This window comes from Columba livia, chromosome 23, assembly GCF_036013475.1.
Source record: "Columba livia isolate bColLiv1 breed racing homer chromosome 23, bColLiv1.pat.W.v2, whole genome shotgun sequence".
Classification (NCBI taxonomy): Eukaryota; Metazoa; Chordata; class Aves; order Columbiformes; family Columbidae; genus Columba; species Columba livia.
The window spans coordinates 6,629,576-6,642,815 of NC_088624.1; the positions used below are offsets into that span (position 1 = coordinate 6,629,576).

The 13,240-nt window shown below is 58.8% G+C and overlaps 1 protein-coding gene and 1 long non-coding RNA gene across 2 annotated transcripts; both read right to left on the minus strand.

Moving 5' to 3' along the window:
* Positions 1 to 6,274: 6,274 nt before the first annotated feature.
* LOC135576120 (maestro heat-like repeat-containing protein family member 2A) lies at positions 6,275 to 10,027 on the minus strand. The gene is made up of 6 exons (XM_065039489.1): positions 9,780 to 10,027; positions 9,152 to 9,291; positions 8,360 to 8,482; positions 7,441 to 7,606; positions 6,945 to 7,043; positions 6,275 to 6,294 (listed from the first exon to the last, which is right to left on the minus strand). The coding sequence occupies exons 1-6, from the start codon at positions 9,793 to 9,795 to the stop codon at positions 6,275 to 6,277; spliced, it is 564 nt and encodes a 187-aa protein (XP_064895561.1). The 5' UTR covers positions 9,796 to 10,027.
* Positions 10,028 to 10,865: 838 nt separating this feature from the next.
* On the minus strand, positions 10,866 to 11,574 carry LOC135576135 (uncharacterized). Its single transcript, XR_010467732.1, has 3 exons — positions 11,471 to 11,574; positions 11,115 to 11,277; positions 10,866 to 11,020 (listed from the first exon to the last, which is right to left on the minus strand). It is a non-coding gene; the product is annotated as an uncharacterized LOC135576135 (long non-coding RNA).
* Between the last annotated feature and the right edge of the window lie 1,666 nt (positions 11,575 to 13,240).

The following is a 13,240-nucleotide window of genomic DNA, read 5'->3' on the forward strand; positions in this document are numbered from 1 at the left end:
GCCAGCGCTGTCCCGAGAGCCTTGTAGAGGAAAAGCTGAACGAGAAGAGGCTGAGCCCGAGATGCGGTCACAGCCCGACCTGTCAGGAGAGGGCTGGCCCCAGACTGACCCGACTCCCCCAGGAGCAGGCGGGACTGCCCGCAGTGCCAGGCCGGGGCAGCACAGGGGGAAGCGCAGTTTGGGGGTGAAGCAGTGAAAACTGCCTGCGTGGGCAGAGTCCCGGTGTGGGGCAGGAGACAAACCTTCTGCCAGGAGCCGGGGGCAGAGCTGCCCAGCTGCCGGCTCAGCTGCTGGCTCAGGCCCACGCTCCAGGTCTCATCCTCAATCAGCTTCAGGGATGCTCGCAAGAACTGGGGGGAAGAGGAGAGGAAGCGGGTGTCCCCCTGCCCTTGGCCAGGGCCCTTCCCACACCCCTGTGTCCTGGGATGCTGCTGGGGAGAGCTGCTGGAATGGCAGTGTCTCCCCTGCCAAGCCCAGCCCTCTTTTCACCAGCTCTCCACAACTCTGTCTGCTCCCTCTTCTCCCCGTCCGTTTGTGACACCCCTAGCATGCTGTACCTTAAGCACATGCTGCTCCCACTCTGCAGAGTCCAGGGAGCTCTCGGCTCTTCCTAGAAAGCAAGAGGAAGCAAAAGCTCTGCTGCTGCTCAAGCTCACACCAAAGAAGAGCCCGGTGGTCTCCTCTGAGGTCAGACCTCCCAGAAATCCCAGGCCATCAGGCTGGAAAGGGCCCACAAGCGCCTGTGCCAAAGCCCTTGCAAGGCCACAGACACAGGAGGGAACCCAGGGGTGTTTGTCAGAGCCACTGCATTCATGGTGGGGAAGGTCGCACTGACCATGGCTGATCCCCACTGTGTGACTGCTGGGAAGCTGCCCCTCCCTCCTCTCCAGCCTCTCCTCCCACCCACACTTTACCTGCCAGGTGCTGCAGCAGGAGGGGGATCTCGGTGGCCCACGCTGTCCCCAAGGCCCCGCAGATCCAGCCCTGCAGGGCCTGCAGCAGCTGCAAGGCAGCGACTGCGCGGCCGCTGCTGGTGTGAGGAGCCGCCGCCAGCACCTGGGCGAGGGCAGCAGAGACGGGTCACCCCTGCCACCAGAGCCACCCCCGCCAGCCCCGAGACAGGACTGGGATCCCCGCGGGGCTCGGGCAGGCTCGGGAGTGCTGCCAGAAAAGCTCTTTCTTTCCCCAGGGCTCCGCTACTCACCAGCGTTCGAGCCAGCAGCGCCTGGGGAGCCGGCAGCCGGGCTGCGGGGAGGGGGAAAGGCTGGTGAGATGAAGAGGCCCCGCCGTGGCCTGACCCTCGTACCTCCTGTGGCCCACACAGGGCTGAGAGCAGCTGCACGGCCACAGTGCTGGCCTGGGGGCTCCCCAGGCTGCCCCGCATGGGGTGAAGGCAGATCCAGCACGGCCAGGAAGGAGTCCTCGGCTCCCCAGGAGCCAGAGCCTGACTCTGCCCTTTGCTTTTCCTGGGCTCCTGCTCAGGGTTCATGGGGCCCAGGGAGACACAGACTGGCCTGAGCCCCTTCCAAACCCAGCAGCACTCCCTGGGGCTCCTACCTTGCTCCTGCGAGTCCACAGCATCGGGCTCCTCCTCTTCCTCACATCCCGCTCTCTCCCGTCTCTCCAGCAGGGCTCGCACGCCGCGGGACAGCGGGATCAGCACGCCGCTGTACTGGGCTGGCACCACGTACTGCAGCAGCCTGGGCCACAGGAGCTGCAGAGAAGAACCGGGTAATTCAGCACATCAGCATTTCCACTCAGTTCCAAGATGTAAAGGATGGTCTGCATTTCCCTGAGCCTCGTGTGCTTCAGCACACGTGAGGGGAGAGGTTCAGGCCATGAGGAAGAGCAATTAAAAACACTCTGAAGGCAAGAAGTGGCCACAGCAGCAGGACAGAGGGCAACTTACCTGGGACATCCCTCTCCGAGTGACATCCAGCGAGCCCAGGATGTCCACGCACAGGGACTGAAGAGCTCTGTCCTCCTGGGGCTCCCAGGCAAAAAGGCCTCCTGCCGCCTGTAAGACAGAGTTGGCAAAACCCCGGTTCCTCTCAGCTCCCGACCGACCAGGCTCAGGCACGGCCCCACCACCGCTGCTGTGCCAGCATCCCGGGAGCAGCCACCTCCCGAAGGAGAATCCAGAAGCCCTTTCCTTTGCCCTGCTCCCAAAACAGCCTCCTGGAGCCCTGGAGGAGAGTGGCACACACACATCTCCCAGCCAGCCAGATGCTCCAGCCAGAGAGGGAAGATCCTTGGCAAGCCAGCAGGAGGCTGGGCCATCCCTGGCCTTCATCTCCTGGGTGCCCGGCTGGAAACACTCACCCAAGGGGCTGCCACACAGCCTGTCCCCTTGCCAGAAGGGATGTGGGCCCCAGGCTGCTATGGGATGGGCAGGGCATGCTTTGGAGAGCCAGGGCACGAAAACACCACAGAAAGCTCCTCTAGCCAGGCCCACCTGTGTGCACGGGCTGAGCTGGGCTGATGGCCCATCAGCATTTCGGGACGGATGGTGTCGTGTCCCCACAAGTCTGTCCCTCCCTTCACAAGGCAGCTTTGCTGGAGGTGTGTGTGGGCACAGCTCAGCGCGAGGGGCGTGCAGGCAGCCCTGGGTGGCGTGTCCAGGTGCAAACCCACGTCACCCCGACATCTCCACCACCATGGCACAGCCCTGTGGAGGCCGCTGCGATGGCCGAGCTGGCGCCAACGGCCCTGCCGCGTGGAGCTCTCCATGGGCAAGGGCGCCTGCAGGAGCTCTCAGCACGGCCCCGGCACCAGCCGAAGCCCCGGTGTCCTGCCCTGTCCTTACCAGTCTGCCCGAGCTCCGGCTGTACTCGCTGAAGATGTGCCCCACCACATCCCATGGCCAGCAGCTCTGGGAGCCGGAGCTGAGCAATTCCCAGATGAACTCCAGAACTGCCCTCCGCACCTGCCGGGGAGAGCGTGGTTATCAACCCCTGTTCCAAACCACAGGGAAGCTGCCTGCGCTTGGGGAAGCCTTTGTGGCTCACGGGGAGATGACGAGGGCACGGCAGAAGCTTCTGCTGCTGCCATGGCCTGGTCAGGCTGTCCTGAGGGAAAGGGTTTCTCTGCCCTCCCTGGCAGCACTGTCTCTTCCCAAACCAGCTCACCTGGGCGCTGGGGTCGTTGCACACCAGCTGCACAGCTGCCACCACCTGGGGCAGCTTCTTCCTTGCTACAGGAGCTGGAAGAGACACAGAGAGGTGTGCTGAGGCAGAGCCCTGATGGCAGAAGGATCCCTTGAAGCTTCCAAGCTTCACATACACTGGTGGGACAGAGAAGCAGGGCCTGACTCTGAATTCACAGCAGGCAGGGGTGTGCACAGAGTGACTCTGTTTCTAGAGGCATGGCTGTTTTATAGGCACCGAAAGCTCTGGTAATGCAGAGAATGAGAGAAATGGCACTGGTAGGAGCATCTCCTCTGCAAACCATCCACTCGTGTCACTGAGCCTGGAGCATCGTCCCTGCTGTGCCCCCATTTCTAACTGCTGGGGACAGCTTGAGCATCATCACAGGGTGTCAGCTCGGCTGGGGGACCCGCTCTTTGCAGCTCCTCTCGGGTGCAGCTGCACCACTTCCAGCCCATTCCAGCATTCAGCCCAGCAGCTCCAGCCCCTGCCGTGTGTCCCCAGCCCTGGCACTGACCGTCAGAGCGGGCCAGCTCTCCCAGCAGGCTCAGGGTTGCCACACGCTGGGCCTCGCTCCCGTGCCTCAGCTGGGACCGCAGAACAGCTGCGGGGCAGGTTCGGGCTGCAGGGAAGAAATCGCATTCTGCATTAGCAGGCGGCTGCCCCTGGCTGCCGAGGACAGGCACAGAGCTGCCACGGCACAGTGACATCGCCCCGTCCCCTCTCCTTACCCTGCAGCGTCATGGGGCGGGATGGCTTCGCCTTATGGGCTGGCCCAGGCTCCTCAGTCACATCAGGGACCTGTGGGAACAAGGGTCGTTTGAGAGAAATGTGCATCGGCCTTGAGAGGGACTGAAAAGATTTGGTGCTCTCTGCCTTCCTCCCCTCCCTTGCTCTTCCTGCAGCTTGGCCGAGAGGGAAATCGCTGTGGGAACCAGGCTGCCCCCCAGCCCCTTCCAAGCACAGAACTACAGAATGTCCCGAGTTGGAAGGAACCCACAAGGACCTTGAGTCCAATTCCTGTCCCTGCACAGGACACCCCACAGTTCACACCGTAGGTCTGAGAACGTTGTCCAGTCTCTTCTTGAACACTGTCAGGTTGGGGCCGTGACACCTCCTTGGGGAGCCTCTTCCAGTGTCCAGCACCTCTGGGTCAAGAACCTTTTCCTCATGTCCAACTGACCCTCCCCAGCACATCTTCTGCCATTCCCTGGGATCCCAGCATTGCTCTTCCTGCAGCCTTAAGGCACCTCCGTGGCACCTGGCTCACACCCTGGCGTGCTGGTCTGCAGGTGGTCCTGGCGGAGGGACACCCTGCCCTGCCCCGCAGGCTCCCCTTACCTGGTGGTGCCCAGCGGTGTGGGGGGCGAGAGCTGAGCCCCGTGGGGTTGGGGTCTGACCTCCCCCCAGCATCCGCAGTACGTGGCCGAGGTTCTACAAGAGAACGGGGAGGGGAGGAAGAGGAGGTTAAAGCCACCGCAATGCCCTGGGGAAAGGAGAAGCCTAGCAGGGCTGGGATGAGGGGAGCCCCTGATGTCAGCTCCCAGGGACATCCCCAAACCCTCCCACCCGGGGTCCTTGTTTGCCCCCTCAGAGCAGCACCAGAGGGTCTCTGCCCTCTGCACAGGGACACTGCTGACAACTCCAATTTGTAGAATCATAGAATCATTTTGGTTGGAAAAGACCCTCAAGATCATTGAGTCCAATGTTACCCCAGCCCTGGCACTACCCCATGTCCCTGAGAACCTCATCTCCATCTGTTCAACCCCTCCAGGGATGGTGACTCCACCACTGCCCTAGGAAGCCTGTTCCAATGCCCCACAGCCCTTTCCAGGAAGAAATGTCTCCTCCTGGCACTTCCCACTTGGACCTTGTCCCTCACTGGATGGCACTGGACGTTACGGCAAAGCTCTGCCCATGCACAGGGCCTCAGGGAGGTGCCAGTGCCCTCCTTCCCAAGAAGATGAACGCCAGGGACTCTTGGTTCCCCCCATGTCCCCCATTGCTCTTTTCTTGCCCAAAGAGCCCAGGAAGCCTCAGGCCTCCTCTGCTCTCCCTGCTCCTTCTCTAAGAGCTTCCCAGTTCCCCTGGCACCCCACAGCTCCCCAGCACCGTGTGGCACCGGCACAGACTCGCCGATCAGCCACGCCGGGCCCTGCACGAGTCCTCACCTCGGTGACCCGGGAGGTGTCCTGGACCCGCTGGTGCTGGCGCAGGAGCCGGAGGAGCTGCTCCCGGGCACGCTGGCAGTGCCGCTCCTCACACACAAGGACACCAACCATGGCAGCCACCGCACCCAGGACCGCCCGATTATCCTGGGGAGGGAAGGGAGAGGCTCCGCTTGGGCGGCTGAAGCTCTGCCTGGTGCTCAGCACGCCCTGGACACCAGTCTGCCCTTCCCACTGGGAGGGGTTCCCTTTCCCTTCTGCCCCATGGGAGAGGGACTCCAGAGCAGAGCCAGCGTTTCCCCAGGCTGGTAGCCCAGCCCCTCCTGCAGAAAGGCCACAGGACTCGGCTGCTTCTCTCCAGGGAGGCCCCAGCCCCAGGCACAGTGCCAGCAGGCTCCCCGCTCGGGGGCTTTCCCCCTAGACCCCTTCCCTTCCCCGCTTCCCTCTGCTTGACCCCAAGGGGCACAGACGGACCCACTGACATGGACACCCTCGCTGTGGCCCCAGCTGTGGCAAGCAGCACTTCTCACCTGTTCCTCCTTGCAGCCCAGCCAATTTACCACTGCGTGATGGAAGAGCGGGTAAAGGTCTCCACAGAGCTGTGCTGCCCTGCTCTGAGGAAAGGGGTGTCGTTTCTGGCTGCACAAGTACATGGTGATGCCCTTGGACCATCGCTCTAGAACTGCACCAGGGAAGAGAAAGGACAAGGGAGCACATGGGAGTCTGTAGCAGGGAAAGGTCCTTGTACCCTCGCCCAAGCCTGCTTTACATACAGCCCCAGGCTCAGCAGGGCCCAGTCCAGGACCAGATCTGGATACGAGGACAAGCTGTGCTCTGGAGATGTCTGGATTCTAAGACCCCACTGTTTCTCTCCTCCCCACTGCACCTCTTCCTCCTCAGTGGTCCCTTTGCCTCCAGCATTTGCCACCACAGCCCCTTCCCTTCTTGCATACTCCGCTTTCAGTGCAGGGACTTCAAACCTCAGGGGAGAGAAGGGGAATCACAAAACCACAGACTGGCTGGGTTTCAGGACCTCTGTAGATCCCCAGCCCCACCTGCTCATGCAGGGTCATGGAGCAGATCACACAGGTGGGTCCAGGCAGGTTTGAATGTCTCAGAGCAGGAGACTCCACACCCGCTCTGGGCAGCCTGGGCCAGGCTCTGGCACCTCCCAGCAAACAAGATTCTCCTCACATTCAGATGGACCCTCCTGTGTTTCAGTCTGTGCCCGTTGCCCCTCACCCTGGCGTTGGGCACCACTGAACAGAGTCTGGTCCATCCTCTGACACCCACCCTTCAGATATTTACCAGAATAAATAAGGTCCCCTCTCAGCCTCCTGCAGGCTGAATAGCCCCAGCTCTCTCAGCCTTTCCTCAGAAGAAAGATGCTCCAGACCCCTCAGCATCTTCGTAGCTCCTCTTTGTAAGGAACAGAAGCCATGGGAAGGGACCCGGGAGTTCCTGACGTGTCTTGCCCCAGAAAACTCCCAGGCTTCCCCCTCTCCTCCGCACACTCAGCAGTTCGGGGTCCTGGGGCGGGCTGACACCCAACACCTCTCCTCTAGGATCACATGGAGCCACCAAAGGCCACCCCAGCCCCTGCGCGGGCCCTGGCCGAGCTGACACTCACCCCCGCAGATGATGCGCAGGGTCCGGCCGCTCCCTGCCCGGCTCAGCGTCCTGCGCAGGGCCAGCAGCGTCGCTCCCGCGAAGGGGACACAGCGCAGGGCTGCAGAGGAGGGACAGAGGGACCCAGAGGGTCAGAGACACACAGGGGACACCAGGGTCCATCTCTCGCAAGGCTGCAGCTGCTGGGCCGTGTAGGACACACCAGAGGGCGTGGGGAGGGTGGCCTTCCCGAGGGGGACACGGGGAAGCCCTGTGGGGCAATAGGGGGGACAGTGGGGGACAGAGACCCTGCGGGTTTGTCTCCAGTGGGTTCCTACTGTCCGAGCACCAGGACTGGGCTGGTGAGGCAGAGCTGCTGGCCGGTCCTGGCACCAAGCGAGGAGGCGCGGAAACTCCAGAGTCCCCCCCAGTTCAAGACAGGGCATTTAGGGAGGGGGGATCCCTTCCACCTGTTATCACAGACCCCTGCCAAAACCAGGAGGCTGCATGTGCCGTACCATAGCTGCCAGCCATCTTGCCCAAGGTGACGAGCACAGCCTCATCAGGGACCTTCCCCACCACCTTCAGGTGGCTCTGCAGCTCAGCCATGACGAAGTAAAAGTGGGTGCGGGCCAGAGCCACCAAGAAGTCACTGGCGGCCATCTTCACATCATCCATCACACCCTGAAAAAGCGCCACATGGAATTACAGAATCATTTTGGTTGGAAAAGCCCCTCAAGATCATCGTAGTCCAACTGTTAACCCGACCGTGCCACTAACCCATGTCCTGAGAACCTCATGTCCATCTGTCCAGCACTCCAGGGATGTTGACTCCAGCACTGCCCTGGGCAGCCTGTTACAATGCCCCACAGCCCTTTGGGGAAGAAATTGTTCTCCAGATCCAACCTCAACCTCCCCTGGGCAACCTGAGGCCGTTTCCTCTGCTCCTGGCGCTTGTTCCTGGGGAGCAGAGCCCGACCCCCCTGGCTCCAAGCTCCTCTCAGGCAGTTCAGAGATCAGAAGGTCTCCCGTCAGCTCCTGTTCTCCAGCTGAACCCCCCAGGTCCCTCAGCTGCTCCCATCACCCTTGTGCTCCAGCCCCTCACCAGCTCCCTTCCCTTCTCTCCACTCGCTCCAGCACCTCAAGGGATGTCCTGTAGTGATGGGCCCAAAACTGATCCCAGGATTCGAGGTATAACACAGTATTCAAGAAGTAACGTTGAGCCTGACGCCAGCTCTTGCTCAGTTAGAAACAAGCCCAAGTCCACCTCTCTGCACAGCTCTGTGTCCCCTCTTCAAATTCTGTCATGAAGAGTCCCCAGAGCTTCTCTCTGAGGACCTTCTTGGGTCTGAATAACCGAGGAACATCTCTGTATCTCCCCAGAACCCAGGGATGGAGGCACGCTGCTTTGCTGGCCCTGTCGGAGAACAAGCTCACCTGGGCTGCTCGCAGGTCACCCGAGGCCTCTGCTATGAGGCGGTTCACAACACCACCGGGCAAGCAGCCATCCTCTCCCTGCAAGGCATGCTCCAGCTCCCGGTATGTGTCCACCCGGTTGCCCTGGGGACAGACCACAAAGGGCAGTGATGGGACTTGTTTACCCTTGTTCCCAGAGAGCCACCAGAGAGACCCACTGTCCTCCAAACCATCTGTGGGACACGGGCATGAGGTACAAGCTGCAGGCATCGTGTCAGGAGAGCCACGGGCAACGGCAAGATCTTCCGCGGCAGCTCTGAGACAAGCAGACAAGCCAGAGGGGGACACGGACCCCACCAGGGGAAGAGGCCATGGGGGTCACTCCTGAGGACAGGGAAGGTGGCAGTCAGAGGGAAGGTGCCAGGTGGGCAAGGCGAAGGCGTGGGGACCAGTCCCTGCACTGAGGGGGAGAAGCCATGAGCACCCTGCACCCGGTGTCGCTCCTCGCACAGGCAGGAGCCCCGGGCTGCTGGGACAGCTCCAAACCAAAGCTCAGGAGGGGCCTTGGGTACCTGGGGAAAGGCACTGGGGAGAAGCTGGGGCTGATGGCAGAGGCCATGCCCTGCCCAGGAGAAAGCCGAGAGCTCCTGGGGACAGGAGGGAGGCAGCAGCGACATTAGTCCCATCTGAATAGCAGGATCAGTGCTTGGGGACACAGCTTGCAGGCCAGAGATGCCATCAGACAAGATCCCTCTCTGCCATGGCCCCGGGGAAGCCCGGGGCATGGAGGGGAGCCCTCACCCCCCGCCTCACCTCATGGTCTTGCAGCTGTTTCAGCCCAGATGTCCCAATGGCCACAAAGGTGTCGACAGCCTCAGGGACAGTCCCCGTCACCCCGTCTCTGTCCTCAGGACTGGAGGCTCTGGACGGGGGACACACACATGGACAGAGAGCTGGAAGGAAAGAAGGAACTGGTATTGCTGGCCGCAGAGCTTCCAGCAGGGGGGTGAAGGTCTCTCAGCCTCCCCAGCACCACCAGCCTGTGCTGGGCTGGGCTGGCAGGAGCAGTCGGTGGGATGAGAGGAGGGAGTGTGCCCCTCGCTGCAGCACTGGGCAGACCCCCTGGGGACTGGGCCCAGTCGGGGGTCCCCAGTGCCAGGACAGCAGCGACATGCTGGAGGGAGCCCAGCGTGGGGCTGAGCTGGGCAGGGATGGACACGGGGCTCTGCCAGGGGGCCGGGAGGGCTGGGGCTGCGCAGCACCACAAGAGCTGCTGGGCCAGGCTGTCTCGGAGCCATCCCAGGCTGCTCGATGGAGGGCAGGGACAGGACAGAGCCCTCAGGGACGTGCCTGGCAGCAGGACGGGAGGGGAGGTGACGGGGACACGGCCCCCAGCACCTGGAGGGACAGACGCTGCCTCGGCCTCCCGCCAGCCCCTCACCTCGGAGCGCCCTCATCCTCCTCGTGGCTGCAGATCTCCCAGATCAACGCTCTCCTCTTAACAGGTTCTCCTCCCTCAAACTCCACAAGAAACCAAGGCAACACCAGCCCCAGGAGGAGGAGATAGAACCCAGACGTTGTGACCTCACCGCAGGGCACGGTGCCTGGCCCAGGGCTGCGGTGGCACAGGGACATGTGCTGGGGACACACTGTGGGGCAGGGACCAGACAGGACCAGAGCAGGAGGAGTCTCTGGTAGATCCCAGGTGCAGCAGTTTTCTCCAAAAGGGAAAAATCATGTCAGGTGGCTTCACTGGAGGAGTCTGGGGCTTCCACCTGGGGCCTCAGCTTCCTATAGGAAGTGAGGTGACTGTGCGAGTACCTGGGAGGAGTCTTGGGTGGATCCTGCAGGACAGAGTTTCCACTCAGAAAGAAAAATCACCTCGGGGAGATTCATTGGAAGAGTCTGAGGCTGCCACCCAGCATCTTCTGTCCCTAAAGCAGAGGTCAAAATACTCCAGCAGGTTCCTGGGAGGAGGTTTGGGTTCTTCCCAGAGAAGCGAGCTTCTAGCATGAGAAAAGTCGTCTTGGGTAGCTGCCTTGGAGGAGTCTGGGGCAGCCAGCTGGGATCTCAGACAGTGAAAGCAGAGCTCAAACAGCTGCAGCAGAGTCTGGGAAGAGTCTCGGTGCGTTCTAGAGGTCAAAGCTTCCTGCAGAAGAAAAAAGTCTTCTCCGGTAGCTTCTGTGGAAGAGTCTGGGGCTGGTACCAGGATCTTGGGGCACTGTCAGAGGAGCTCTTGAGAATCCAGGAGATGCCTGGGTGGAGACTTGGGTGGATCCTGCAGGAGAGAGATTCCTACAGATAACAAAAACCATCCCAGGCAGCTTCCTTGGAGGAGTCTGAGGCTGCTGCCCTGCATCTCAGATGCCTAAAGCATCTACCAGCACACAGGCACACAAGACAGGGATCAGGGTGTCAGCATGATTTTAGCAACTGGACTAATAATTCTGATCCGAGACAAAAATCAATAAACCAATGAGTAACTCTGAATGTTATTTATTCTGTAGAAAAGATCAACTCACAAGCTTTCCTCAAAGACTTTCACCTTTTCACAGCCCTCTGGCGGCTCACGCTTGAACTTGTAGCTGTTGTTGGGTTTTGGTGAGGCAGCATATTTTGGCAAGGGAGAATTATTCCCATTCTCTGCAGGAAGAGAGCATCTCATTCCTCCAGTGTGCCACACTATTAAAAAACACAATAGCTATCTTTACATGTCCCCCAAATTGAAACCCACGTCATTACCAATGCTATAAAATTAAGGAACGTTTTCAGTCACCTTGAAGTTTTCATTTGCAAACAGGTTTTCTTATCTCAATCCCTTTCCTCCTTTCCTTTTCTCCTCATAGCATTTTCCAGGCTCCTCTGCAATCTCTGTCCATTCCTGGCCACTTCCTGTTTGTAACCGCAAACCTGAATCTGCGCTCCTGTGCCATCACCACCTGGGCAAGGAAAACAGACAGAAATCATATTCTTAAAAACAGAAAAAGCTTACGTGGAATCATGAAATTCTCCCAGTGTATCTCAGAAGATTTCTGGTGACAAAGCGTGATTTGAAAAAGACAGTTAAACTTTTATGGGTGCATGCATGAAATGCTGGAAAGTTGCCCATTTTGCCTGAAATAAAAACAGTACCTGACGCAAGCAACAGGACTGGCCTATTTCTGCTGTTCCACCTGTCGCTGTGCACTCTCGATTCTTCAACTTGTTCACGGTACTTGAAGAATCTATTATTTAAAACCAAAAACTTGTCTGGGAAGCACATTCCTCAGTCATATCTATGCAGCTCCAATTACAGAGCACCACAGATGTGTGCACACGGAGTCTTTGGAACAATCCAGAAAAAAAAAGATCACTTACAAAGAAAAAAGCATTGTACCATTTCTCCATGGATGTGGGAAACAAAGTCCCTCTTTTACTACATGGTCATGCACGTAGCAACGGGTTAAAGTAAAGCACTCTTAAACTTTTAGAGTTACACAGTACCTTTATCTCTGGAATCAGCAAGAAGATCATCTGTAGAACATGGACTTTCTTCACTGCCTTTGTTCCAGATGGTAAGAAACGAGGCTGGAGATCCTGGCTGGGAGCGGCTGCTGCTGTTACTGCTCCTGTCTGCTCTGCCGGGCGTTCGGGTACCAATGCTGAGGGTACCAATGCTGTGGGTACCGATGGTGTGGGTACCAATGCTGTGGGTACCGATGGTGTGGGTACCAATGCTGTGGGTACCAATGCTGTGGGTACTTGTTGGAACGATAAAGGACTCAGCATTCCGATTCAATGTGAATCATGCAAAGCCATTTATTACAGAAACAAGCCTCCTTATATATGCAACTATTCTCTGATTACGCATCCACACTCCAAGCAGGCATTCGCTAATTGGATATCATCTATGTTCACGAGGTGTCCACGCGCTGAAGTCTCACTTCTGATAGGTCCATTGATTTACACCACGTTGGGGCCTGGTTATTTCGGAGCTGCTTCTCTCCCATGGCAGGTTGTGTTCCCAGCCTTGAAATTCCTGGCTGGTTCAATAACAAATCTCCATCTAACAGCAACCCCTCCACAGGTAGTGATGGTGTGGGTACCGCTGCTGTGGGTACCGCTGCTGTGGGTACAGATGCTGTGGGTACCGCTGCTGTGGGTACCAATGCTGTGGGTACCGATGCTGTGGGTACCGATGGTGTGGGTACCGCTGCTGTGGGTACTGATGCTGTGGGTACCTCTGCTGTGGGTACTGATGCTGTGGGTACCGCTGCTGTGGGTACTGATGCTGTGGGTACCGTTGCTGTGGGTACCAATGCTGTGGGTACCGCTGCTGTGGGTACTGATGCTGTGGGTACGGCTGCTACACTGAGAGAACGGAGGCGCTCGGTGCCCAGCTGGAGTATCTCGAGGCTGTTAAAATAACAGGGGTCACATGGCTGCTCCCGTCTAGTTTGCAATTTCTTTAAATCCAGTAATGCTGAGGGTTTTTTTGAGTTTCAAAAAATGTGGTGAAGTGGAAATTTTTATCCATTACACAAGATTCCAACATAAAATAAGTCAGGTTTGGAAAATAAGGACAACGGTTTCCAGGATTTCACGGATCACAGGCTTGCTCGGCGGGAAGGGACCCTCCTGAGCTCGGCTGGTCCAAGCCCGGGCTCAGGCCGAGCCTGTCCTGTCCTGAGAGCCCGTCCTGGCTGCGTCAGGGTTCAACATCTGCACAGACAGCGATTCCACAGCCTCTCTGGGCAACTTACTCCGGTTTTGAGCAGCCTCACACAATTAAAAAAAAAAGATTTAAAAAGTGTTTTTCTTGCGTTCGCATTGTTTTTAAGTTTATGCCCATTGGTTCTTGCCCTATCATGGCACCTCAAGAGTCCAGCTCCCTCCTGTTCATTCTGCACATCAGATATTGAC

Coding starts and splice junctions, on each gene's coding strand:
- LOC135576120 (XM_065039489.1), bottom strand. Junction 7,607..8,359: donor GTGACCTGCGAGCAGCCCAG/GTGAGCTTGTTC, acceptor GCGCTTTTTCAG/GGTGTGATGGATGATGTGAA. Junction 7,044..7,440: donor CAAGATGGCTGGCAGCTATG/GTACGGCACATG, acceptor CCTCCTCTGCAG/CCCTGCGCTGTGTCCCCTTC.